Consider the following 26,265-nt stretch of genomic DNA (forward strand, 5'->3'; position numbering starts at 1 on the left):
TGCATTGTGCTGACCTGGGCCAGTTTCAATGTATGGCTGCTCCACAAAGTTGTGGAGCCACAACAGCTGTTGGAGGAGCAGCCTTCAGGGAGCGGGGATGAGCAGCTGTAAGCGACTGGGGAAGACCCAAGTCTAGATCTGCTTTCAAAGCACGACCAACACTAAGACGTGCTTTGAGCGAGTAGCCCCTGGCAGACCCTCCTTGTCCTCTAAGAGCCTCTGAGGGAAACCCCTCAGCCACCGACGGCCTTAGACCGGGGCTTTCACCACGGTCCCGTCGCCCGGAGGCATAGAGCTGAGCTACCGTCCCGCGGTGGTCCTGACGGCTACCCGCCCGCCTGCCTGCCTCGCCGCCCCCTCAGAGAGCATGGGCCCCTCTGTCAGCCACCAGCATGACGGCCACCGCGCGCGACACCGCCCACTTCGCCCCCCACCAACTGCCTCTGTGCGCGCACAGCCCCCCCAACTGGAACAGCAGCATCACGTCATCCCCCGAGCCCAAGGCGCAGGCGCAGCATTGCGGCTCCTCTGCCTGGGCCGCCCTTCCCCCCCCCAGCAGGAACAGCTGGGGGCTGTACCCACAATGCCGTGCGGCGCTGCCCACTCCGCTCTATCATGGAGGCGGCGGCCGCAGCTGGCTCAGCGGCGCGGCCCGCCGCCACTTGGCCCCGCATCCCCTGAGCCTCACGCACCCCTCGGGCTCCAGTATGAGCGGGGGCAGCTCCTCGGCACCCGGCCGCTTCGCCGACTACTTCGTGATCTGCGGGCTGGACACCGAGACTGGACTGGAGCCGGACGAGCTCTCTGGTGAGTGGCCGCGGGATCGGCAGGCGGCGGCTGTCGGCTCTGTGGTGGCGGCGGGACGGCAGCCCCGGAGTCGGTGTCGGGCCTCGCCGCCTCCCGTCTCCACGGAGCCCGGGCGCCGTCTCGGGCGGCCCTGGGTGCTGCGGGGAGCCGGGGAGAGTCGTCGGCGTCCCTTGCCCCGGGCAGCGGCGCCTGGGGTTCTGCGCAGCTGCACTGAGTGCTTGACGTGGGGAAAGGCCCGACTGTGCGCAAATCTTTATATGTAGAAGCGTGCCTAACTTCTTAAAAACCCCAACGAAGTGCCTCTTTTAAACGGCCTTTTCAAAGTGAAGGTTGTGTTGGTGGCCGTTGTATTATTTTAGATCATCTCTGTCTTAACAGCAGTGTACTGCGTTCTTTTTGGAGCATGGTTGCATTTATCAACTTTTAGTCAGGCTCTTGGATGTTTAAAACGTGCAGGTAATCTTAATGAATCAGACTTTGGAGAGAAAGTAATGACTTTTTGCTTATTCTGTGTGAAGTTTTGTTGTAGCATAGGATAAAAATTCTCCTCTGACAGTACCTGAAAAGAAATCGGATTAGGAAGTAATTACTCTTTTAGATGGGAATGTTCACGCCAAATACACAGCTAAACCATATCAGTCTGTCCTACAGCACTGTGTCAAATCTGTGTTTTTAGGGTTGCAAATATGTTATTTTTTTTGCCACGCCTTGTTTCAACTTTAGTTTCACTGTACTGGCTTCAGTTAAATTTGACTGCTGCTTAGCATCTTTAACTGTTCAGAAAGACAGAGGAATGTGGTGGTGAAAACCTGAACAAGGTTAAGTACTGAACATCAGTACTTAGTTTGTGTATTTGAGCTCAGAACTTGATCAGTGACATGTTCTTTTATTTTTTTTATTAATTAGCTTGCTGTTGTAGGATGTCATGAGTTTTTTACATCCCTGTATTTAAAAAGCCCCACTACATAAACACTTGTTTCTTGTCGAGTGAAATTTGTGTTGTTAGAACTCACTTCTTACATTGAATTCTCCTAAATTTTGGCTGTGATGGAAACTTTCTTTTCTTTTAATGTCTTCCAGCAAAATTTCTCATCTATTTCTCATGCTGAGCAGTATGTTACCCTAAAAGAATTTGTGTTTGTCTAATGTTAAAATAACTGTAGACCACAATTTGAGTCTTGAAGAGTGAATACAGTGCAAGTCTGCTCTATAATGGCATTTTAAATTACAGGATCAATTTAATTTAAGAAATCCAAGAGAACAAAATGCAGTATAATTTTATTGAAGGATATGTGAGATTCCACAGATTTTTCTTGATTAAATCACAAATGAACAAAGTTTCTAGATTGAAATCAGTTTCTGATGTTAATTTTGTTATTCATTTACTATATTTCTATTTCTATAACGTATTGCAAGGCATACACTCAGTAATACTCCCCGATGTCGATGGGAATGTGGATAACTCTCTTCACTTAATTAAATTTAAAACCAGCAGTATATTACTTTAAGCTAGCTATCTTATAGTAAACTGGAAGACATCAGTACCTTTTTTAAAATACTCCCTCCGAGTGCACAGGTCTGAAAGCTGGAGCATGATGTTCTTTCTGTATTTCCTTTCTCTGTCTCTATAGTATGCAAAAAATGTAATGTGCAGTGTATCTTGGACTCTGCTATTCCACTGTGACACTGTAATGGCGTTGCTTGTGACAAGGTATGGGTTTTGCGGGGAGGGAATAGGTTTTAGTATTTATGGGGGGGGGACTGATTTTTGCATGATTTGAGGAAAGGGTTTGAAAAAAAGGGGAGGGGGAAACAAGAGGGAGGAGATAACTTATGACGATGTCACAACATATGAACTAGCTGGAATTCTGGTGCATTTTCTTGAGTTTGTTGTGTTATTAATAATGTATGATAGTGTGACTGATAATGCTTTTACATTGTCCCTTAGGTTATAGGCTCTTCCAGTGTCCACTGATATAAATGGAAGGGGCCTCTGTTGATTTCAGTGAGTTTTGGATAAAGCTTTGAAATACTTTGTACTTCCTGGAAGGCTTTCTTGTTTGAATGAAAGGGTTATCGTGCACTGTTGGTGTCTGTTGTCCCGCCCCCCCCCCCCCCCCCCCCCCCCCCCTTATTTCTGTGCTGAAAAATAGATTGTGTATTCTTGTACTGTTGAAACAATATGCTTCATAAGTGTCCATTGTTGGAAGAGAGGCACTGCACTTCGGCTGGTGGGTGCAACAGTGGGGAATGGGATGCTTCCTCAGCACTGTGAAGCCAGGCACAGCAGGTCTCTCCGGGGCTTTCCCGCATCAGGGCTGCTGGAGCTCAGCCTGGCATGATGTCATTGCCAACCCACCGCCGCAGGGAACTGGCCCCTGGGGATCCTGCCGACAGACTTTGTTCTCACCAAGCTAGTGAAATTGTGTATTTCAGGTATTCAACCTTGATATTGATGATGGAGCTTTTTCTGCAGACTTATAAATGAAGCATAAGATCATGAATTCATGCTCAGTCAAGTTACTTTGCTTGAAGAGACACCTCTGATAGCATTTTTCCATTGTATGTTGGAAGCTTACTGAATAGCATAGCGGTGACACTTTTTCCTGAAAAAGTTGGCTGACTGATGGAAAATGCACAGTGTGTGTACATATATATTTGTTTTCTTTTAGTATATTGAGAAATACTGTATTTAGTGCTTTGTAGTTAGCATGGTTTAAAGACAGCATATTCTCTATTGCTAGGGCATTTTTATCCCCAAATTCACATGATCTAGTTATCTGGGCATTCTTTCTTATTTTGATAATTGTGTTCCTACTGGGTGACCTGTTAAAGCAGATAGAAAAAAATTTAATAGATGTTAGTAAAACAAAACAAACAACAAAAAAAACCAGCACTGGATGAAACTTATGTTTCATCCAGAGCCAGTTGCTGAGCTGGGTAAGAGAGGAGCTAAGGTACATTTCCACATTTCCAGGTGGTGTTAATGTGCCAGAAGTGATGACAGAAATCTCTTTACTACGCTGGGAAGGTCTGTTACAGATACATTTCCTTCATAGAGTAAATCACAGAATGGTTGAGGTTGGAAGGGATCTCTGGAGGTTGTTGGGTCCAAGCCTGCTGCTGAGGCAGGGCCACCTAGAGCCAGTTGTCCAGGACTGTCCAGATGATTTTTTGAGTATCTGTGAAGATGGAGACTTCACAGCCTCTCTGGGCAACCTGTGCCAGTGCTCAGTCACCCTCACAATGAAAAAGGATTTCCTGACGTTCAGATGGAACCTCCTGTGTGTGTTTGTGCTGATTGCCTCTGGTCCTGTCATGGCACACCACTGAGAAGAGCCTGACTTCATCTTCTTTGCACCCTCTCTTCAGGTGTTTGTATACATTGATTAAGATTCTACCCGAGCCTTCGCTTCTGGAGTCTAAACAGTCTCAGCTCTCTCAGCCTTCCCTCATATCAGAGATGCTCCAGACCCTTGCTCATCTTGGTGGCCCTTTGCTGGATTCTTTCCATTATGTCCTTTTGCAATACACTATTGCCTGTGCAATTTTAGTTTGGGAGTTGCTATTACAAAATACGAAACTCAGACCCAAATGTCTGGACACCATATTCTAATCTAAGATTTTCTGTTGCACGTGCCTTAGTAGTCTTGGAATGTCATATCATGAAGATGATAATAGTTATTTCAGAAATAACAGTGTTACAAAGGAGAAATAATGTTAAGAAAAAGGCTTATAATCTGTGAGGAAAGACTTATATTCTAATAGTAGGATTGTTTTTTTAAAAAATCTTATTCTGGAATACTAAGGCCAGTGACTAGTCTGTCACCTGCATTTCTTTCTGCTTTTCTTCCCAGTCTGAGCTGGTCTTTTAAGGTTTGGTCCAAAAATTAATTTATTTGGTGGATGGACTTGTGTTCCTCTTGCCAAAGTCCTTATCATGGTGCTTGGAGTTCTCCATCTGATCATGAGCTTCATCCTTAAAGGAAGATGAAAATATGCTTTAGGTGAAGCCCACGTGTCCAGGAAATGTCCTTCATGTAGACACCCTTCATATGCCTTTTCAGAATCCATAGTAGATCTTCTTTCACTCTAGTATATTGTTGGGGTTGATGTAGTTTGAGAGTTAGCATGACTAGGCCGCTTAAGCAAAACAGTTAGCATAACTGAACAGGCCGCTGGAAAGGACAGCTAAGAATAACAATCGAGAAAGTTCTGATAGTGCACATGATGTGGGTTAGCAAAAACAAGATGTGTTCAAAGACGTGGAGGTGGTCTGTTGCTATTAGCCTTAGTGCATAGTTACCAATCATAAGGGAATATGGGGTGCGTGAACAGCGCGTAATTTATGTCTGTAGCCTATCCGAATAAGCGTGATTGCATGTACAGATATGAAAAATGTATATAACCATGCAAGCAGAGCAATAAATCGAATCAACTGTGCATTGTATCAGTGTGTGAGAGTCATTCCTGTCCCTGCATGGATGCTGAAACTCGGTGGTATATGATGGTGTGATACCATTTAAATTGTTCTTAGTCTCTTATATTGTTTTTGTATTTTGTTTTTAATGGTGTTGAGGCAAGATCTGTGTGTGTGTGGTATGTAGCATAACAGAACTGATTATGAGGAAGGCATCTATATGCCGGCACAGTAGCTGTGTTATTAGTGCTAGTGTGTGAAATTCTGAAGAAAGATGATACATGGTGTATAGTATTTACCTAGCTCTACTCAAAATTAATCTGACTGATATTAGAGCAAGTGTTTCCCCTCACCAGTAAAATAGACGTTATCTCATCTCATCCCTCTGTCTGTAATTGAAGTGTCGCTATTCTATTTTGTTCCCTTCAGATTTAAAATGACAGCTTATCTTCATATGTTTGCTGTTTGTAGGGTTGATTTTAGCAGCGTTCTGTATCAGTATAAACTTTTAAAAAATATGGGTGTGATGAAATGATTTGAGGCATTTGTTACATGTATAACCCAATAAATTGCTTAGTATTTTGGAATTGGAGTAGTAGTTTCCTGTGTGGTAGTCCACGTAGCAATGCTGTTATCTGCGCCTGTGTTAGTTTTGAAATTCAACAGACTTAAATAGTTACAGGCTTTTATTTTGCCTCAAAGGTATTTGTAAGGGGTAGCAAAAGGGAAACAGGAGGAAGAAGAACAAGCTTAATTTAAATTAACAGATGTTCTTTTCTGACTATTTGACTTGTTTTGTATTTTCCTCTTTTGGACATTTTTATCTTGGAATTAAAACATGGCATTTAGGGTTGAAGCCAGCTGTGAGTCTTGCAGTGAAGCTCTTCTGCAATACTGTTTATTCCTTGGGTAAATAGCATCTGAGTAAATTTCTCTCTTTGCTATGGTAGTAGTAGGAACACTTGCTGCAGAAGTAAATTCCATTCATGGTAGCCATTGCTTGATTTTTCCAAAGGCTGAAGTGTTCTGTGATTTTGGGGGGTTTGTTTTTTGGTGGGCTTTTTGCACTTTCTCTTTGTCTGTAGCATGGATGGTATCAGTGCAAGCTTCCCACAGTTTCCTGATGGTGTGTCTCTTCCCCTGGGGATTTATTCCAAGACTGAAAGAGAGTTTTTTCAATTTCTTTGCTTCTCTGAGATTGCGAACCAAGGTGTTGACTCGGGGGGCGGGTGTGGGCAGGCCTCTCCAGTAGCACCAAGGCTGACACCACACACTGTTTTCACATAGGTCACTGTGGACAGGCAGTGGATAGCAACAACTTTTGGCTGGATTTAATACTGGCACATGTGAAACATTTTAATCCAGATAATGGTTTATTCCACTCCTCTTTATCCCCTCTATCTTTTCCCAAGAAGCTGAATCTGTTTGCTGTGTTTGAGTGCCAAAAAGATCTTTTGTCTCTTTGGGAACTGAGGCAGACGTGCAAGGGTAGCTGATATGTGGAATAAAGAATGGGAGTGTTGATGTAAGGGGGAAGCAGCTGTACTTTTGGTGAACTACATTTAAAGCCACAGTTTATTAGGTGATGTTTCTGTAATGGTGATCTTGTGATTATTGTGTTTGTATTTTTTGTTAAACTGACCTGTGTGCTTTACAGAATCGTCCTCTCAAAACCCCCAGACCTCCTCATTATTCCACCCTTCAGTATTCAGTTACAAATTCGACTTATTTGGAAGGGTCTTAGGTAAGGTGTAGGGGAGGAGAAAGGTTACAGGTTCTTCATTTGAGAATAGACTAAAGATGCTAAAACAGTGTCTAAAGAATTAAAGTTTACAAGTCTGACTCTTAAAGCCTTTTAAAAAAAACCGTAGGAATTTCACTTTATTCAAGCAAGGCATACAAAGATGGATTGATTTGGCTTTTTGTTCCTTTGGGTTTTTTTGTGTTGTTTTGTGTTCTTTGCAGTTCCTTTTGCAAGAGAGAAACTACACAAAGAGAGTATCTTAAAAGGATTGTAAGGGAAATACTGCCATTTGCAAATAATAAAACACTCCCCCCCCCCCCCTTCAAATTATTGATCCTGTAATTACAAAATACTACAACTGGTTTTATCTGCCTTTTGACTTAGTGATCTCCTACACGAGTATTCTTGGTAATGAATCCTCATACTTATCTTTTGAATTCCCTCTAACCTGCAGGGCTCATGTAGCAGAAATAATGCACATGAAGTGAGAATGTCAGAAGCAATTACTTACTCGTGTATGTTGTGCAGTAATTATTCTCTCCAAAATTCTTGATAACCCTTTTGGATTTGTGGTTTGTAGTCAAGTTTGCAGCAAACTGGAGTGTTAACCCTGGGAGGCATAAAACATCATTGCACAGAGAAATTATCTAGCATTCCAACACAAACTGATGGATGATGAAGAATTTAATTGGCGTGCTTCTGCTCAAGGCTTGTTTCTTAGTCTTTCCCGGAATATGCTACTTTGCTTATGGTTTGATGGTAAGAGACCTTTAGTTTCCAACTTTCCTGTAGAAGTGTAGAATATTGCCTTTTTTATTTAGTTTTTTTTTTTTTTTTCTGGTTGTATGGTCAACCACCGTCAGGTACAATGTGTACCTCTGAGTTATTTGCATATTGATACTGAAGCATCTTGAGAAACTTCATTGCATTTCACAGAGAAGTGATCTGCAGACAGGTGACATGGAAGTCATAAGCAACTTTTTCAGATATAGCAACATTTCAGTGTTTAACTGAGTGAGGGAAAAAGGTTGATTTTACAGAAGCAGATACTCTTTCAGCATGACTTCAAGTGAGTTTGGAAAAGTTTTTTTGAAACCATAGTTGCTGCTGCTGCTTGTGTCTGCAGTTGCACTGTGGTGCAGAAATGTGTGGTCAGAGATCTCGAGGTTGCTGCGATGTACTGATCTGTGCATTGCTTGCCATCCTCTACAAGCATAAATTTTTGAGCTGTTCAACTATTTGCATGTATAGCTTACTGCTCCTTAACTTGCTACTTTCAGCAAGTTTCCTTACCAACTGTTGTGTCCTGATTTTTGGTCCAGCACTGTCCTACTGAGCTGTTACCAGAATTGGACTGGGGAAGAGAAAAGTCCTGTAAGTTAAGAAGGTCAGTGCCAGCTCTAACCAGCAGAAGACTGTCGTGTCCCTTTCTGGCTCTTTAATCTGTGTGGTCTGGGAGCTTGAAATGTGAAATAACTCATTCAAAAGTTTTGCTGAAGGCTGGTAAAATTTCTATTTATTAGTATCTCGGCAATTTCTGAGAGTCAGTATGGCAGAGATTTTTACAGCAGCCCAGGCCAGTCTAACTGTATGTTGTCATAGTCTCGCTTTCCCTGTCCTTACTGCGACTGTGTGCTCCTGCCTGCTTCCCTTGCATGAAGACTAGCTAGTCCCATTGGATGTGGTTCAGTGCAGAAGGTTCCAGGGAGCACCAGGCCTTGGTGTGAGGAAAGAGGTTGGTAATGTGCCACCATTGATTAAATTGATGTAGGTGCCCTGAAGCGCAGTTCCATTGGGAGCCATATTCAAAAAGTTCTTTAGACTGGAATCCATGTGCATGATCTGTAGAACACTGACCTGACCTTTAAGGGGTTTGTGATTGAGAGGGTGCATGTTACTTATGCTCTGTGAGGTTGCTTTAGTGCTTGCTGCAAGGTCATTGCAGGCAGTGAGCGTTGGATAGATGTCCCAGTGTTGACATCTTCCCTGGAAGTGTGCTCAGGATCCATGAACTAACCTTCCCCACACAGACATCTGCCCTTGTATGTCTTAGTGGCCTTGAGAATGGCTGCTGTCTCACAGGTGAGGCCTTACAAACAAGGCCTAATCTTTGCTTGGAAAATGAAGCAGAGTCTGGATGTAACCACTGAATGAGGTGAATTGATGGTTCTTTTGATAATTCATTCTCTGAAATAGTCCCGAGTCTGTTATACACGAGTGACAAAGTGTGCTCTGAGAAGTACGTGTGTGGGGTATTTGAGCTTTTTTATTTATGTGTCTTCATTTCACTTTCCTTCATATAAAGTCTTCCATAGTTAAAACTATACATAGCGTAATGGTTTGTTTTCCTCGGGCTCGACCGGGGCGGGGTTTAACTCATAATCTTGCTTCTGTGGAATCACAAGCCATCATTTTTGTTTATGACTTTGAACAAAGTGGTGATACACAGTTATGAGTGATTAACTTGGACCTGCAACTTGTGTTTTCGGGACTGAATAAAAGTACTGGACTTTGTTCTTCCTGTTCCGATTGGATTTTCATGTTGAAAACTTTTTTTTTTACCAGACACGAATCATGTCTGGTGAAGAAGAGAGGTAAGCTTGATACAGTACATGTAAAATGAAGAAAGCTGGAGAGAAGTGGTTGGTGAAATAAGGAAGGATACAGTCAGAGTTAAGATAAACTTCAGAGTTTGTCATATGTGTTGACCAAACTGTCAGCACATCTGCTTAATTTTCTGGTGTTAGCAATCACTTATATTTTAAAAATAGAAAAAAAAAACATAAAGCGACTTGATTACTTTCTTACAGAGCATTTGTCTTCAGTGGGGGGACAGTCCTTATTAAGGCAGGTTACGGCAAAACGCTGTTTTCAAAGGTTAGATAACAAAGTGAAACATACTGGGCAGGACTCATATACTGAGATGGTTGAGTAGCTGAACATCTTGTGTTTTGATGACCTCTGTATGTCATTGGAACCTGCTGTAAAGGCGTTGTGTATTTTGAAATGTGGTTTTCCTCTTCAATGCAAAACCTCAGTGGTATCCCAGAAGAATAAAAAATACTTGGTTAAAGGACTGGACAGATGTTTCAATAATGTTTGATCCTTGTGCTTTTACACAGACGTGTTTCCATCAGTCCTCAGGGCTGGAGTTGGAGAGCAAAGGGAGTGCAAAAAACGTCTGGGGACATTTAATTGGATGGGACATATAACTGTAAGAGGAGATCCACAGTGGCTCAGGAGACTTGCCTGAGATGGCTTGTTGTTGGGGTCGATGTAGTTTGAGAGTTAGCATGACTAGGCCGCTTAAGCAAAACAGTTAGCATAGCTGGATGGGCCACTGGATAGGACAGCTAAGAATAAACATGATGTGGGTTAGCAAAAACAACATGTGTTCAAGGACGTGGAGACGGTCTGTTGCTATTGGTGTTAGTGCATAGTTACCAATCATAAGGGAATGTGGGGTGCGTGAACAGCGCGTGATTTATGTCTGTAGCCTATCTGAATAAGCGTGATCGTGTGTGCAGATATGAAAAATGTATATAACCACGCAAGCAGACCAATAAATCGGAATCGGCTGTGCATTGTATCAATGTGTGAGAGTCATTCCTGTCCCTGCATGGATGCTGAAACTCGGCAACTTGTGCTTCTGTTTGCTCAGGGTTTCCTGAAGCAGGCTCACTGGGTCTGCCAATCTTAGATGGGCATGAGGAGAACAGCTGATTTCTATATTAAACATACTTAAAATACGCTTGTTTCTACTTCTATGTTTCTAGTACACGTAAAAGAATCGTGTTCTATTCTGAAGCCACCCTTTTCCTTTCTTAATGTCTTCTGTTGCATGTATTTCAGATGTATTGTGTAATGAAAATGGTGTGGCCCCCAACCCCTGTGGTTGAGAACAGGCCTATCATTGTAATTTTGAGTGCTGCTTCTATTGCTTTTTGGAAACAGACCTAAATATCCTTCTGTAAGTCTTTATGCTGTGGCTAAAGCAGAAAAGTAGCTTTGTAAAACAATTTCGTTTTTAAGAACATTTCCTTGAATATTTCTGCCAGGCAGTCTTGATTAAAATACATTGTGTCTATCTGCTTTCCTGTGTTACATGCAAAGTAGTAAAAAAAAAAAAGTTTAGGATGCTTTTAAAGATACAAGCTGAGGACTTTTTTGGGGGGGTTTGTTTTGTGTTTTAAAAAGCTGCCTTAGATACTTGATGGTTTCTTCTGCCACTTCTCAACTCCACCTCTTCCCACCTCGCTTGAAATGGTACCAGAAAAATAAAAACAAAAGCTTTTGGTTTCATCACCTTACAGTTACAGAATGCAGATGTCCTCAGCTGTTTTTTGATGCTTTAAATGCAATGTTGCAGCATTTGAAACTTATCAGAGTGTGTGTGGCAATGTTTTGTTATTAACTGGATGAATATTGACACTTAAATGATGAATGGATATCTATTAAATCCTAAATTTTCATTTGCCATAGAGGCCTTGGAAGAATTTATGCTATTGAAGCAATGGATGGTCAGGAGATTATTTGCATTCAGTGGAGTTTACACTAAATATCCAGTTAGTGAAATGGACTCTTGTTTTTTATTTGAGTTCACAGTAAGGTTCTTTGTGTTACAATTCTTGAATTCTGGAAATCAAAAGAAAATGGGAAAACAACAGAAGCTTTTACAGTTGACAGATTAGGGTTAGCTTGTCTCTTTGTCCTTCTCATCTTCTTAGTGACTGCAGTAGCAAGAATTGTATTGTCCATTGAATGTTACATGTTGAAAGAAATGTGTTCTCCTGGGACTGGGATAAGGGATTGCTATAAGCAAGTTTGGATTCCCTAGATGACAAACAGGCCCCCCCCCCCTCCAAAAAATCAGAGCCTTTCATTACTCTAGTTATTTTCTTCCACTTCTCTTTACTTCCTCTAAAGAAAGTCCTTAAACTTTTACAGACGGAGGGTAGCAGCTCACCCAACATACATTTCAGTGGCACCTAAGATAGATACCTATATTGAGGGCAGTATGTCCATAACACAAATTTACACCTTTATTTTAGAAAGGCAGATGGTGGATTTCCTTTGTCTTTGAGTTCTTTTGTCAGGGAAAGTGGAACAGTAACTTGCATAAAGAAGTTTTAGAAAATCATAGGTTGTAGATCTGTTACAAATCCAATGGAATGACAGCTGCTGCTGGAGACAGTGATTGAAACTCCTGATTCCAGTTGCTTAAACAATATTGCTGGCACAAAATGAATGTTACCCTAAGATTTTCTTGTATGGATAACGTCATCCACTTTAAAAACTGTTAAAAGTCCCAATTCCAGTAACAAATTAACTGGTCTCACCACCACTTCAGGTTGCACTATGCTAGATGGTCTTGCCCACAGGAGGAAGGGGGGTTAGAAGTGCAGGACAGAGGGTTTATGTGTTTCGGGATAAAAGGGAAGAATTCTTTTTTGTGTATATCTGAGGAAGCGATTTGCTGGGGAAGGCAGTCCTCTATATTGAGAAATTCATGCAGTTCTGCTTAGGGAGGAGGAAATGGAAGGAAGGAAACAAGTCGTTACCTGAATACATTTGTCCATTGATGGAATGGCTGTTTGATTATAGATTTGGCAGCTGCAGCTTTTCTTGAATCATGTTTTTTATTCCAAGAATTCTTGTTTAATGACTTTCTTACCTTAGTCTGCCAAACTTTGGATGCTTATTTCCTACATTGTAGAGGGGGTTTTTTTTTTTGCAGTTATATGTGGTTTAATATTTGTTAAAGAAGGAATCAGGGAAATTTGCGGTTTTGTTTTGTTTTTAAAATGAACTTTGGCTAATTATTAGTATATTAATAGCTCTCTAGATGTGTATTGGAAGGACTTTTCTTTAATATTAGAATATGGGGTTCTGAAAAGCCAGAATGATATTGCTCTCCAGAAGGCTAGATCTGGGGTGTTTTTTTTTTTTTTTCTTTTCCTTTTTCCACGTCTGTTTTTTTTAAGGGCCAGAATGAATCGACAGATTGCCATCCGATTTCACATCTAGTATGGTACTGGCCATATTATTTAGTTACTTGTTTGATTATCCCAGTTTTGCTCATAAGACTTGGAAATAGAATATATGACCATTTCCATTGGCAAGTCTGATTTTTAACAGAATTCTTTTGCCTTTTTGATTTTAAAACATTGGTTCTTGGCTGGACTGTCTCTCCATGCCTGCATGCATCATAAGCACTCGTATTTGCTTTTACAATGTAACCAGGTCAACTATTGGTCATCTGTCAGTTTGAATAATCAAGAAGTCTCCAAATCTCTCAGTGTACATACCACCTCCTCTCCCCAGATTGCTCTCAGTTGCTCCATGTTTTCGTTCTTTCTACAGTAAGGATTCCAGAAGTACGCGTGCTATGTGTTTTGCCAGCCAACTATTTTTATTTAAACTTGGACCATGAATTTTACAAATGGGGTGATTTTATTTTCGGTAAATGTAGTTATTTACTGTAATAGCTATAGCGTTATTGTGTGTACTGAGAGTGCTCTCTGGCTGAACTGGGAATCCTACTGCTGTCTATTACGTTAGCTGCTGGTTTTAGATTAACTTAATTCTGAATATGTTGTGGACTGCTGCCATTCTTGTATCTTTGGAAATAATTCAGACTTCTTTCCTATGTGTTATGCCCTTTGACAGGGATGTTATTGCAGTTACTCTGTGTTCACCCAAAACCCAGGGTTGAGAAAGATTGTGTTCAAAACAGCCTACAATGTCCATTTTCACCGAAGTATTTATTTGGGCTTTATTATATTTTTTTTTAATTGAAAGCAGGATAGAATTAGGCTGGTTCTCTGGATAGAATTCTCTGGTTTATAATTCATGCAATGTTTAAATCCCCTTGTTGACTGACTTCTGACTTGCAGCCTGCACTTGGGAAAACCTTTAATCTTTGGCTGTCATGGTCAGCTCAGTGTCAAGCCCCCACCCTGCACAAATTGGGATGACTGCCACCATTGCAAGATTCTTTGAACTGTGGTATAGAAAGTGCAGAGGTAAAGGGTATGGTTATAGGGTTCTACAGGGTCTTCTGAATCCTAAGTTCAGTTTCTCCAGGATGCTGCATAGTACAGGAAAGCTACCCTAAGTGTATGGCTCATAGTTTCTGTTGCTGGTACAGACTCTGATTGTTCTTACTTGTTTAATTACAGAAATATGACTGTTTCTAGTTGAAGCTGGCTTATATTTACTTAAGAAATTCATTTTAGTGGCAGCAGGAAAATTTCATATGCAGCCTCTGTATGCTGAAAAATTCGTGTAAGAATGTCCTTATGGGGAAAATATAAAGTTAATGTTTTGATTGCATGCTCTCTAATGTCTTTTTATCTGGAGATGTCGTGTATACCATAAACGTACACCAGGACTGAATGAATGAACAGGCTGTATCAGAAAAATTTAAAGAAAGAAGCTGCTTGGCAGACTGAAAGCAACAAACCACTTAATCAGAATCAGTAGAGCTTTCTAGATGTCTTTGTTTTATAATTATTTTGAGCAGATTAGCAGACTTGATGAACAAATGAAGATAGCAATATTAAGCATTCTTTGAAATCAGTGTTGAGCAACCATTCAGTTTTCTTATCAGGCACTTTTTCTAATAACTAGGGTAGCTTCTTCTGACTTGCTCTTTGTTGTCATAGAGGGAACATTGAGCTAGACTCTACATCCGAAGTAGATGCTCAAAAGACTTTTTTTCTAGCTAGTATGCAGGGAGAAGTTCCTGTACAGTTCTTAGTCTTGCTTATTTTTTAGTTGCAGCACTGCAGTCACTTTCTAAAAACTAAAACCAAATTATGAATTGACAGCATATATAAAAGACTGACTCAGTTTTAATAATTTTTTTTGCAAAGAACTCCTGGCATTTTTTTTTTTAAATCAAGTTTACCCTTTCTGATCAAGGACACCTTAAGCTACATGGTACTGTTCTGTACTAGATAGAACTTTATTACATGAATGGAAACTTTTTATGGCAGGGTATAGGTTAAAAAGAACTACTGATTGATGTATTGACAAGGAAAAAAAACAATCTAGACTTAAAAGCATACTTAGAAAGAAAAACTGCTCAGCTGGGAAAATTGAATTGCTGCAATCATGTCAGCTTTCTTGGGAATTTGCGTTAGAACTTTGCAAGCAATCCATCTTGATATGTGTTACTTCTGTTGCTATAAGCTACCTGAGAGGACACACATGATTGGCAGGCATAGCCTGAATTTACAGTGTGTGTGTGCTAAGAGGTTTTGGTACAAGTCTAGCTTGTTTCATGACGACACATGAAGGTTTGGCAGGAAACATGTTACTAAGCATGGTTACATGCACCTAATAATACTGATAGCAGCCATAAAATGTACTCCCCTGTGGTTCAGGTTGTAAGCAGAACTTGGCAAATGGCATAGTCAAAAAAGGGAAGAATTTCCAGCCCCTTAATAAGGTCTTGTATTCCTATTTTGTTTTGTTGAGAATTCAAAATTTAATCTTTTTCACTTATAGTAAATCCAATTTTCAGTTGAAACTTGTTTATTTGTTGGAGGGGAGGTGTTATAGGTTGGCTGTGGCCTGCAACAAAAGGGCCACGTGGCCCCTCTGCTGCCCCTCCCCGCCGCTGGGGTGGGGAAGAGAATGGAAAGAAAACAGGCAAAAACTGGTGGGTCAGGATAAGGGCAGTTTAACAGAACAGCAAACAAAGGGAACAGTAACAACAACAATACAGATAAGGAGAATACAGATAAGGAGAATACACAACACAAACAGCAGAACGCACAGAGCCACTCTCACCAGCCGCTGCCACTGTGCGCTCCCCAGCCGCAACTGCCTTCCCGCCGCCCAGCTCCCCCCAGCCAGAACCCATCTTGATGGTACATGGTATGGAATACCCTGCTCTGTTTGGCCAGGTTGGGTCAGCCTGCCCGGCTGTGTCCCCTCCTGGCTTCTGGTGAAAATTAACCCTGTCCTGGCCCAACCTAGGACAGGAGGTCATAAGTAATTGAAACTGCAAGTTGTACAACCTAGCCATTCTTCTTATCACTGTGTTGGGAAGACCTCCCCCTGGCTCCTGAAGAGGAATATGGAAGGCAGTACATTAGATTTTTTTCTGGGTAAGTCAGGAAAGAGCTAAAACTAGACCTTCAGATTTCACCCTTTTTATTCCCCCTCAAAGCTGAGGAAAGCTTGGCAGATGGCATTTTGCAAGTTGCTGAACTGCAGAATGTTTTAGTTCATTCTAGCTTCCGTAAATATTTTTTTTTCTCTCTGTAATCTTGTGGAAAAGTGGTGTCCATTGATATGGATAGCTTCATGCAGATACTTCCAAAGCAATGCTGTCCTAAAAAGGTTGGAAACTCCATGTAGTATCTCTGAGTTTGTAAGTCCTAATTCTCATCAAGTCAAGACACAGACACAGCTGTCTTCTGCTCACAGGTTGAGCAGCAAGAGAAGTAATATGGGTAAGAGCAGGGAGGAGCATGAAGATGAGCCAGACAGGTTTCCTGTATACACTACAAATCTATTGTAATATGGCTTACTTTCAGTATTCGGTGACTCAGTAATATCACTCAATAAAATGAGGTGTGATTGTTAGTACAAATGTAGGATATTGGGAGTGCATGCGTTAGCTGTTCTAATGTGCTTGTAATTAGGAAGCCCAAATTACAGACACGTAGGCCAGCATCATTTAAGATGGCATAAATGATGTTACAACTGCATGTTAGGTCTGTTAGGCCTTATTAGATGGCTGTTCGAGGAGCAGTGTGAGCTTCAATGCTGGTTTTAACTATGTATTCCAACTCAAGTGTTTCAACTTATTGGTCATCTTGAGCAGGTTTGTAGTTTGATTTATGCATGCAGCACATCTATCAAAGTTCAGTTTACTGACGAGATGTGAGAGGGAGGAGTTGGAGATTCTGTGATACTTAATCCAGTCAGTACTGAGCGTACCTTGCTCCAGTCTGAGACTGCTGTTGGCTGAGCTCTGCCTGCCACAGAAAGGGCTGGGCCAAGCTGGTAGTCTTCATCGCAGCAGCATTCAACCTCCTGGACATCCCTCAGCCAAGGAGACTGACTCAGAGGTTATGCCTAGCTGGTGACTTCCCTTTTGATAAGCAAGCTTACTCTAAGAACTTAAGTCTTCTATGCGTGTCTTTTTAAATTATGTGGTAACAAAGAAGGAGAGAGCAAGGACTGTAACGAGGCTGACTGCCAGAATAGTGTAACAGTGGGAATATCTTGTTTTTGCCACAGTTCAAATGGATAAAACCTTTTCAAGTCACTAATTGCTTTAGCATCTTTGCTCCTTTTCCACCCTGTGGTGGAGTCGTAGGGGAGTTGATGAAGTGTGAAAGAAGGGAGAGGAAGGAAAGGCATTACTAAAGCCAGATGGTGGTTGCTGGTGTTGAAAATTCTATGACCCAGCCTGGCAGGAGCCAGCAGTTGGGCAAGCTGGGTCTCAGGAGGAGGAGTGGCTGAAGGACTTATTCAGTTACCCATGTAGGTTATTAAAACTCTACCATAGTCCCATGTTTTCTTCAGTGTGTCAGTTTAAGAACCTCTGTGTCTGTGGCTTACTCTTTGCTTCCTTCCTGTTTTGGGGGGATCAATAAGAGCTAATTAAGCTGTTTGTGTGGACATGGGCTAAACTGGATGAGTTTAATTAATCTTTGTTAACCCCTTCTTCATTCTCTATGTATTTATTTTTGTTCCAAAGCATTTCGCTGATCCTACTTTAAGTGGGATGCCACAGATAGTGATTTTTTCAATGACAAAGAAATTCTGAGATTCTGTGCTTCACTGTCATTGCTCTGCTGGGGGCAGCACCTGGTCTCATTCTAAACTTGTGTTTGTGGATTTGTACAGTGCCTAGTGAAATGATGTTTCTCTATGCTTTTATGATGTTATATTACAAAATACAGTGTGATTCTTTGTTTTGAAGCCTGAAACTTCCTGAAGTATTTCTGTTTTTTTCTTTTTTCCTGGAATTTTTGTGTGTTTATGGATTTTATATGTTGTATGACAGTTCCTCATGAATGAGCTTACCTGTAGCTATTTCATTACTTTTTCTGCTTTTAATCCAAATTAGTTGCAAGTTTATAGTCTGTGGGGTGGTTTGCATCTTCATTTTTGTAAAGCCTTTCCTATGGTATGGCAGACAACTAAAAGGTATTGTGTATGTGAGGATCATGAAACGTGTTTGAAAGGCCTCCAAAGTCTTCAGCAGGCAATACTGTGTTCCATTAAAAAAACAAGAACAAAACCAACCAACCAAACCAACAACCTTTTACATGGAACTTGCACAAGAGAAATAAATTCCTTACAGAGAAAATGTGTTGGAAGACCTCTTTATTGTAACTTGGATCAATAAAGAGAGTACTTTCTAGCCATCACTTTGCTAGAGGAGAGGAACCTCATGAAAAGCATGATATGATGATGGCTGTCCTTTGGTAGTTGTTAAGTGTAGGAACTTGTACTCACTCTGAAACTTGGGGGATACATTGTATTTTTACCAGTTTATTTTCTCTTAGGGCTTTATTTACTCAGTCCTAGAATAAAATTTGGTCTGATTTTGCTGATGGGCTTGTCTTCTGCATTTGTTAAGCCTGCTCTTGTCTTCAGTGTTTATCAAAACTATTTCAATTAGTGCTGAATTAATCAGTTGTCTGATTCCCACAGAGACAAACCTTGAAACCGTAAGTTATTTTTACCTGCTGGAGATGTTCTGCAATTGGTATTTTGCTGGAGCAGCATATTTGTGTTTGAGGCTTCTAACTGATCATAAATGCAGAAATTTAAGGTTAATTGCTTTTTGACTCTGGATATAAGCAAATATTGTTTGTGGGTTGTGGTTTTTTTTTTTCCTGTCTGTTGGTGGGTATCTAGTGACAACCACTATCTACTTAGTGAGAAGTGTAGGGGGAGCCTACATGATGGACTTGCTGGTGCTCGTGTTCTCATTAGTTGTAATGGCAAGAAAATGGAGTGGCCAGTGTCCTGGAGTTGCACAAATCGCTTTTGTGTTCCTAGGTTGAACTTTCCCAGATGTTGTTGATGAGCTGTCACTTGAGATTCCCTACCCAGTCAGTATCTTTGGAAGTGAGCATTGCCCATTCCGAAGGTCCAGTGGTTTGCTGTGTTACAAGCCTGAAGGCTCTTACAAAAAGAGGTATCTAAAGATGGAAGACTGTGCTGTCGTGAAAGAGAAAATGAGCATCACACTGATTTGGAAGTCAATGTGACAAACATCATGCTGTAGGAAAGAAGTGTAATATGGAGGCACTCTGGCAAGAGCAATGTCTGTGGAACAGCTGAATTGTTTGATGAATTACCGTAAGGCGTGTAAGTGTTGCCTTATGTTTCTGTCTGGCTCAGGACTCAGTGGGTGTCCAGAAATCAATTTCAGTATTTTCATTAAATTACAAGCAGACTTCAGATCTAAAAAATTTAAGTGTGTGTTGGAGAGAATGTTGCTTGGGAGGAGATGGGGCAAGTCTTCATTTTCTTTTTATTTCTAAAATACGCATGACCTTGCACATAGGTGAACCCAGTGATTGTGGTGTGTGGTTTCCAAGTTCAGGAGAAAATTTGGCCTTCAGATGTGCTCACCTTTGTATGTATGTGTAAAGAAAAAAGAGGAACAAAACAGCTTAGTAAATGTCCGAGGTTTTTCCTCAGTTATCTGAAAGTTAACATTACATCATCTGCACAGATATAAATACAGAATCATAGAATCATAGGTTGGAAAAGATCTCTAAGATCATCAAGTCCAACCATCAACCCAACAACACCATTCCTACTAAACCATATCCTGAAGTACCCCTTCTACACGTTTTTTTAAAAACCTCCAGGGGTGGTGACTCCACCACCTCCTTGGGCAGCCTGTTCCAATGCCTAACCACTCTTTCAGTGAAGAAATTTTTCCCAATATCTAACCTAAACCTCCCCTGACACAACTTGAGGCCGTTGCCTCTCATCCTATCACTAGTTAGCTGGGAGAAAAGACCAGCACCTGCCTCACTACAACCTCCTTTCAGGTAGCTGTAGAGAGCAATAAGGTCCCCCCTCAGCCTCCTCTGCTCCAGACTAAACAGTTTCTTCAGCTGCTCCTCATAAGACTTGTTCTCTAGATCCCTCACCAGCCTCGCTGCCCTTCTCTGGACAGGCTCCAGCACCTCAATGTCTTTCTTGTAGTGAGGGGCCCAAAACTGAACACAGCACTCGAGGTGCAGCCTCACCAGTGCCAAGTACAGGGGCACAATCACCTCCCTACTCCTGCTGGCCACACTATTCCTGATACAAGCCAGGATGCCATTGGCCTTCTTGGCCACCTGGGCACACTGCTGGCTCATGTTCAGCCGGCTGGCAACCAAGACCCCAAGTTCTTTTTCTGCCGGGAAGCCTTCCAGCCACTCCTCCCCAAGCCTGTAGTATTGCATGGGGTTGTTGTGACCCAAGTGCAGGACCCAGCATTTGGCCTTGTTGAAACTCATACAGTTGGCTTCAGCCCATCAATCCAGTCTGTCCAGATCCCTCTGCAGAGCCTTCCTACCCTCAAGCAGATCGACACTCCCACCCGGCTTGGTGTCATCTGCAAATTTACTGAGGGAGCATTCAATCCCCTCATTCAGATCATTGATAAAGATGTTAAACAAGACAGGACCCAAAACTGAGCCCTGGGGAACACCACTTGTGACTGGCCACCAGCTGGATTTAACTCCATTCACTACCACTTTCTGGGCTCGGCCATTCAGCCAGTTCTTTATCCAGCAGAGAGTACACCCATCCAAACCATGGGCAGCTAGTTTCTCCAGGAGGATGCTGTGGGAAAAGTGCCAAAGGCCTTACTAAAGTCCAGGTAGACAACATCCACAGCCTTTCCCTCACCCACTAAGTGGGTCACCTGGTCATAGAAGGAGATCAGGTTGGTCAAGCAGGACCTGTCTTTCATGAACCCATACTGGCTGGGCCTGATCTCCTGGTTGTCCTTCACATGCCCCGTGAGCATGCTCAGGATGAACCACGCCATAATCTTCCCTGGCACCGAGGTCAGGCTGACAGGCCTGTAGTTCCCGGGATCCTCCTTCCAACCCTTCTTGCAGATGGGTGTTACACTGGCGATCCTCCAGTCATCTGGGACCTCCCCTGTTAGCCAGGACTGCTGATAGATGATGGAGAGTGGCTTGGCCAGCTCCTCCACCAGTTCCTTCAACACTCTTGGGTGGATCCCATCTGGTCCCATAGACTTGTAAGCATCCAGGTGGCACAGCAGGTCGTTAACTGCTTCCTCCTGGATTATGGGGGTTTTATTCTGCTCTCCATCCCTGTCTTCCAGCACTGGGCGCTGACTACCCTGGGGACAACCAGTCTGACTATTAAAGATTGAGGCGAAGAAGGCATTAAGTACCTCAGCCTTTTCCTCATCCTTGTTGGCAATGTTCCCCCCTGCATCCAGTAAGGGGTGGAGACTCTCCTTGACCTTCTTTTTGTTGTTGCTGTATTTGTAAAAACATTTTTTGTTGTCCCTTACAACAGTGGCCAGCCTGAGTTCTAGCTGGGCTTTTGCCTTTCTAATTTCCTCTCTTCATGACCTAACCAGACCCCTGTACTCCTCTTGAGTCACCTGCCCTTTCTTCCATAAGTGGTAGACCCTCCTTTTTTTCTTAAGTCCCAGCAAGAGCTCCCTGTTCAGCCAGGCCGGTCGTCTCCCCTGCCAGTTCGTCTTGCGGCACATGGGGACAGCCTGCTCCTGTGCCTTGAAGACTTCCTCCTTGAAGAATGTCCAGCCTTCCTGGACCCCTTTGCCCTTCAGGACTTTCTCCCAGGGGACTCTCTCAGCCAGCGTCCTGAACAGGCCAAAGTCTGCCCTCCAAAAGTCCATGGTGGTGCTTTTGCTGGCCCCCCCCTTAACTTCACCTCAAACTGAGAACTCTGTGATTTCATGGTCTCTAAGCCCAAGACAGCCTCTGACCACCACATCTCCCATCAGTCCTTCTCCGGTAGTGAACAGCACTCTGTTGCTGGAGAGGAGGCACCTCCCCTGGTAGGCTCACTTACCAGCTGTGTCAGGAAGTTATCATCCACACACTCTGGGAACCTCCTAGACTGTTTCTCCAGCAGACATCCAGTAAGTTAAAGTCCCCCACGAGAACAAGGGCTAGTGATTGTGAGACTTCTGCCAGCTTCTTATAGAAAACTTTTCCTTGTCTCTAAATTGGAAGGACATGGATTTGACAGATGGACCACTCGTTAGATAAGGAACTGGCTCGATGGACGCACTCGATGGATGGAGTTGCAGTCAATGGCTTGATGTCCAGGTGGAGACCAGTGACGAGTGGTGTGCCTCAGGGGTCGGTACTGGGGCCAGTGCTGTTTCATATCTTTGTTGGCGTCATGGACAGTGTGACTGAATGCACCCTCAGCAAGTTTGTCGACGACACCAAGCTGTGTGGTGTGGTTGACACGCTGGAGGGAAGGGATGCCATTCAGAGGGACCTTGACAGGCTTGAGAGGTGGGCCTGTGTGAACCGCATGAAGTTCAACGAGGCCAAGTGCAAGATCCTGCACGTGGGTCGGGGCAATCCCAAACACAAGTACAGTCTGGGCAGAGAGTGGCTCAAGAGCAGCCCTGAAGAGAAGGACTTCGGGCATACTGGTGGATGAGAAGCTCAATATGAGCCGGCACTGTGCGCTTGCAGCCCAGAAAGCCAACCATATCCTGGGCTGCATCAAGAGAAGCATGGCTAGCAGGTCGAGGGAGGTGATTCTGCCCCTTTACTTTGCTCTCGTGAGACCCCACCTGGAGTCCTGCATCCAGCTCTGGAGCCCCCAACATAAGAAGGACATGGATGTGTTGGAGCAGGTCCAGAGGAGGGCCACGAAGATGATCAGAGGGCTGGAGTACCTCTCCTGTGAGGACAGGCTGAGAGAGTTGGGGCTGTTCAGCCTGGAGAAGAGAAGGCTCTGGGGTGACCTTATAGCAGCCTGCCAGTACCTGAACTGGGCCTACAGGAAGCATGGAGAGGGACTTTTCACAAGGATGTGTAGTGAAAGGATAAGGGGGAACGGCTCTAAACTAAAAGAGAGCAGATTTAGATTAGATATTAGGAAGAAATTCTTCACCCTGAGGGTGGTGAAACACTGGAACAGGTTGCCCAGAGGAGCTGTGGATGCGTCCTCCCTGGAACTGTTCGAGGCCAGGTTGGATGGAGCTCTGAGCAACCTGGTGTAGTGGAAGATGTCCCTGTTCATGGCAGGGGGGTTGGAACCAGATGATCTTTAAGATCCCTTCCAACCCCTACCATTCTGTGATTCTATGAAAACTTGATCTGCCTATTTATCCTCGTTGGGTGGTCTATAACAGACTCCCAGCAGGATGTCTGCCTTGTTGGTTTTCCCCCGCATCTTTACCCATAAGCATTCAACCTTGTCATCACAATCGTTGAACTCTATACAATCGAAGCAGTCCCTAACATACAGAGCCACCCCACCGCCTCTCTTTCCCCGCCTGTCCCTTCTGAAGAGCTTATTGCCATCCATCGCAGCACTCCAGTCATGAGAGTCATCCCACCATGTTTCTGTGATGGCAACCATGTCATAGCTGTCCTGCTGTACGATGGCTTCGAGCACCTCCTGTTTGCCCATGCTGTGTGCATTGGTGTAGATGCACTTGAGCTGGGCTGTCAATCTCACCCCCAACCCCGGCATGCCATGCCTGGGCTCATCTCTAGTGAGCTGGGTGATGTCCCCTTTGAACCTAGTTTAAAGCCCTCTCGATGAGCCGTGCCAGCTCATGGGCGAGAATCCTTTTTCCCCTTTGAGACAGCTGGAGTCCATCTGTCACCAGCAGGCCTGGTGCCATGTAAACCTCTCCATGATCAAAGAAAACAAAATTCCACCGATGGCACCAGTCTCTGAGCCACATATAGGTGTGTTAAATCTTCTGGCTTATTTTTAAAACCTCTTTTACAGAGGACTCTCGCTACTTGAGTATATGTTTGTGTCAGTAGAGATGTGGCATTATGTCAGTTTTTCCTTCTGAGAGATTGAGAGTTTCTTTAAATGCTTATTTTCATCTTCTAAGATTGTTTTTAGCTCTTGCGGAAATGCTGTTATGTTTTCTGTCATTGACTGCTTGTTCCCAAGATGGTTGTATTTCAGTGAAGTTGTGTTCTGTTTTTTTCCTCTATTCCTCTCTCTATACATCTTTTGAGTTTTTCCCAAATATGCATTTTTTTCTCTCTGAACAGTGATGTTATTGAACAAAGTAATAAATAATGTAGCTGAGTGGTTTTGTACGAAAATCAGCTGACCTCTTGATTTTTCAGACAAACAGGAAAAACAATCCCTCCTTAAATTTCAGTGCTAAAACACAGAGGATTAGCAAAATAGGTGTGAGTATTTTGGGTGCTGTGAGACCAGGATAAGTTACCTGTTTGAGGTAATATTTAAGGCTTGCTTTAAAGGAAATCCAGTGTTACATGACTTCAACTGTCAAAGGACTTCTTAAGCATTCCATAGAAACAAAGTTTTGTTTGGTGTAATGTGTTTGTTAGGTTCTTTATTGTGTATAGGCAGTGTTATAACTATCTCTGCACATGGCTACTTTGTGGAAGTAAATGTACGAAATAAGGATTCTAATTTGGCTTAGAAATTGAACTTTAAATATCACTGTAAAAGTACAGGACAAACCGTGCCAATTCTGAAATAAATTACTATTGCTGTGTAATTGCTGCATGTAAGAAAACAAGTGAGGAGTTGAACTGTTTTCTCTTTTGCAGGATTTATTTAAAGCATATGATTTCATGCAATTATGCCTGGTTTTTAGTGCAGCTGTCAACAGCTGCATGCTTGTTTAGCTAATTGCATTCAGTAAGATAGCTAAGCTTATTTTAAGATACACAATTGTGTCCTTTTTTTAAAGCAACTACACATAAGATTTACTGCAGAAAGTTCTGTGCTATCACAATGAACAATCATTGCTCTAGAGGAAAACTGAGAGCTTATAAACAAGACTGTATCAGCCAGTCTCACACGAGATAGATAGCGTCTGTGAAAAGTTGGACCATGCCACTTAAATTCATGTAGTTCTAAAGGCCTTAAAATGGCCTTGTTCTTGAGGTTAGTTTCATCATCTGCTCTTTTGGAGTATTTTGTAGTTTAACACGTAAAGCTTTCATTTAACAAGCAACTAATTCCTGTTGCTGCATCACTATTCTGGTTGTGTGTACAGAAACCGTGACCTTCTGTTATGTGCTGATCATCTCCTTCGAGAAGTATGAACCTGAAATGAGACATTTGTATGAAGCATATTAAGAGAGTAGACTATCTATCATGCATGCTAATTCTGTATAGAATATGTTTTTTACCTGTTTGTGTTAGCTACATAATTACAGTTGAGAGTATGAAATTTATAATGTGGTGTTGTTTTTATTTGTTATATAGCTTTATGCCAGTATGTACAGGCCTCTAAAACCCGAGAAGGTGCCAGCCGTTTCATTTCAAGTGCAACAGAAGGTAAAGGAAAAAATGTGGGGAAGAAAAAAGCACAATTTTTGTTCATTTGATACCCTGTCTTCATGGGCATTTATGTGGTTCTTGATCTTTTAACCTTCTAGACTCTATCTTCACAGCTAACTTCTTGTAATAGGTGGTGGATACTCTTTTTTCCTAAGTCTTGAAGAAATTAAATGATGCCACTTGTATGTCTATCTTAAACTTGCATCATCTTTGCATCTTGCCTGTGCTTTTCTTCAGTAACAGAATTCCACTGAAAATGAAGTTTTAGCTATGCTTTAACAAGAGTCTGAAATATCTGAAGAGTAGCTCGGATAATTGCTGTCACGACCACAATCTCATGATACTTGTGCTTAAGGAAAAGCACAGATACTTAACGACATAGAAATGTTACAATGCTAATCCTTGCTAATATCTGAAAATCTGATTATATGCTAACTAACTTGCGTTTTCAGTTTCTCTTAAAAGGGGTGTGTGCTTAATTCCTTGCATCTGCCTGCTGATGTCCTGCTTTTTGGCCTTCTCTGAGCTTAAAAAGAGAATGAAATATTTACTTCTGTATTTTTCTTTCACCTGCAGGGGAAAACTTTGAACAGACTCCATTAAGACGTACATTTAAATCCAAGGTTCTTGCTCGCTATCCTGAGAATGTTGAATGGAACCCTTTTGACCAGGATGCAGTGGGAATGGTCAGTATCACTTAATGGCTTTTGGTTGTGAGTCAAAAACCTACCTTAACAATTGAAGGCCTTCATCTGTGTTTTCTTTGACA

The 26,265-nt window shown here is 42.4% G+C and overlaps 1 protein-coding gene across 9 annotated transcripts in view; it reads left to right on the forward strand.

Moving 5' to 3' along the window:
- Positions 1-548: 548 nt before the first annotated feature.
- Positions 549-26,265, forward strand: part of DENND5A (DENN domain containing 5A) — an 87,253-nt gene continuing 61,536 nt past the window's right edge. For 3 of the 9 annotated variants that reach the window (XM_075427025.1, XM_075427027.1, XM_075427026.1), the window contains exons 1-3: positions 549-807; positions 25,422-25,493; positions 26,073-26,182. In XM_075427025.1, coding sequence (XP_075283140.1) covers positions 708-807; positions 25,422-25,493; positions 26,073-26,182 — 282 coding nt within the window. In that variant the 5' untranslated portion in view covers positions 549-707. Of the gene's footprint in view, positions 808-19,070; positions 19,320-25,421; positions 25,494-26,072; positions 26,183-26,265 lie in introns of those variants that run through there. The other 6 variants (XM_075427019.1, XM_075427022.1, XM_075427023.1 and 3 more) reach the window with 3 other exon arrangements.

The sequence above is a fragment of the Opisthocomus hoazin genome, chromosome 7 (assembly GCF_030867145.1).
Source record: "Opisthocomus hoazin isolate bOpiHoa1 chromosome 7, bOpiHoa1.hap1, whole genome shotgun sequence".
Taxonomy (NCBI): Eukaryota; Metazoa; Chordata; class Aves; order Opisthocomiformes; family Opisthocomidae; genus Opisthocomus; species Opisthocomus hoazin.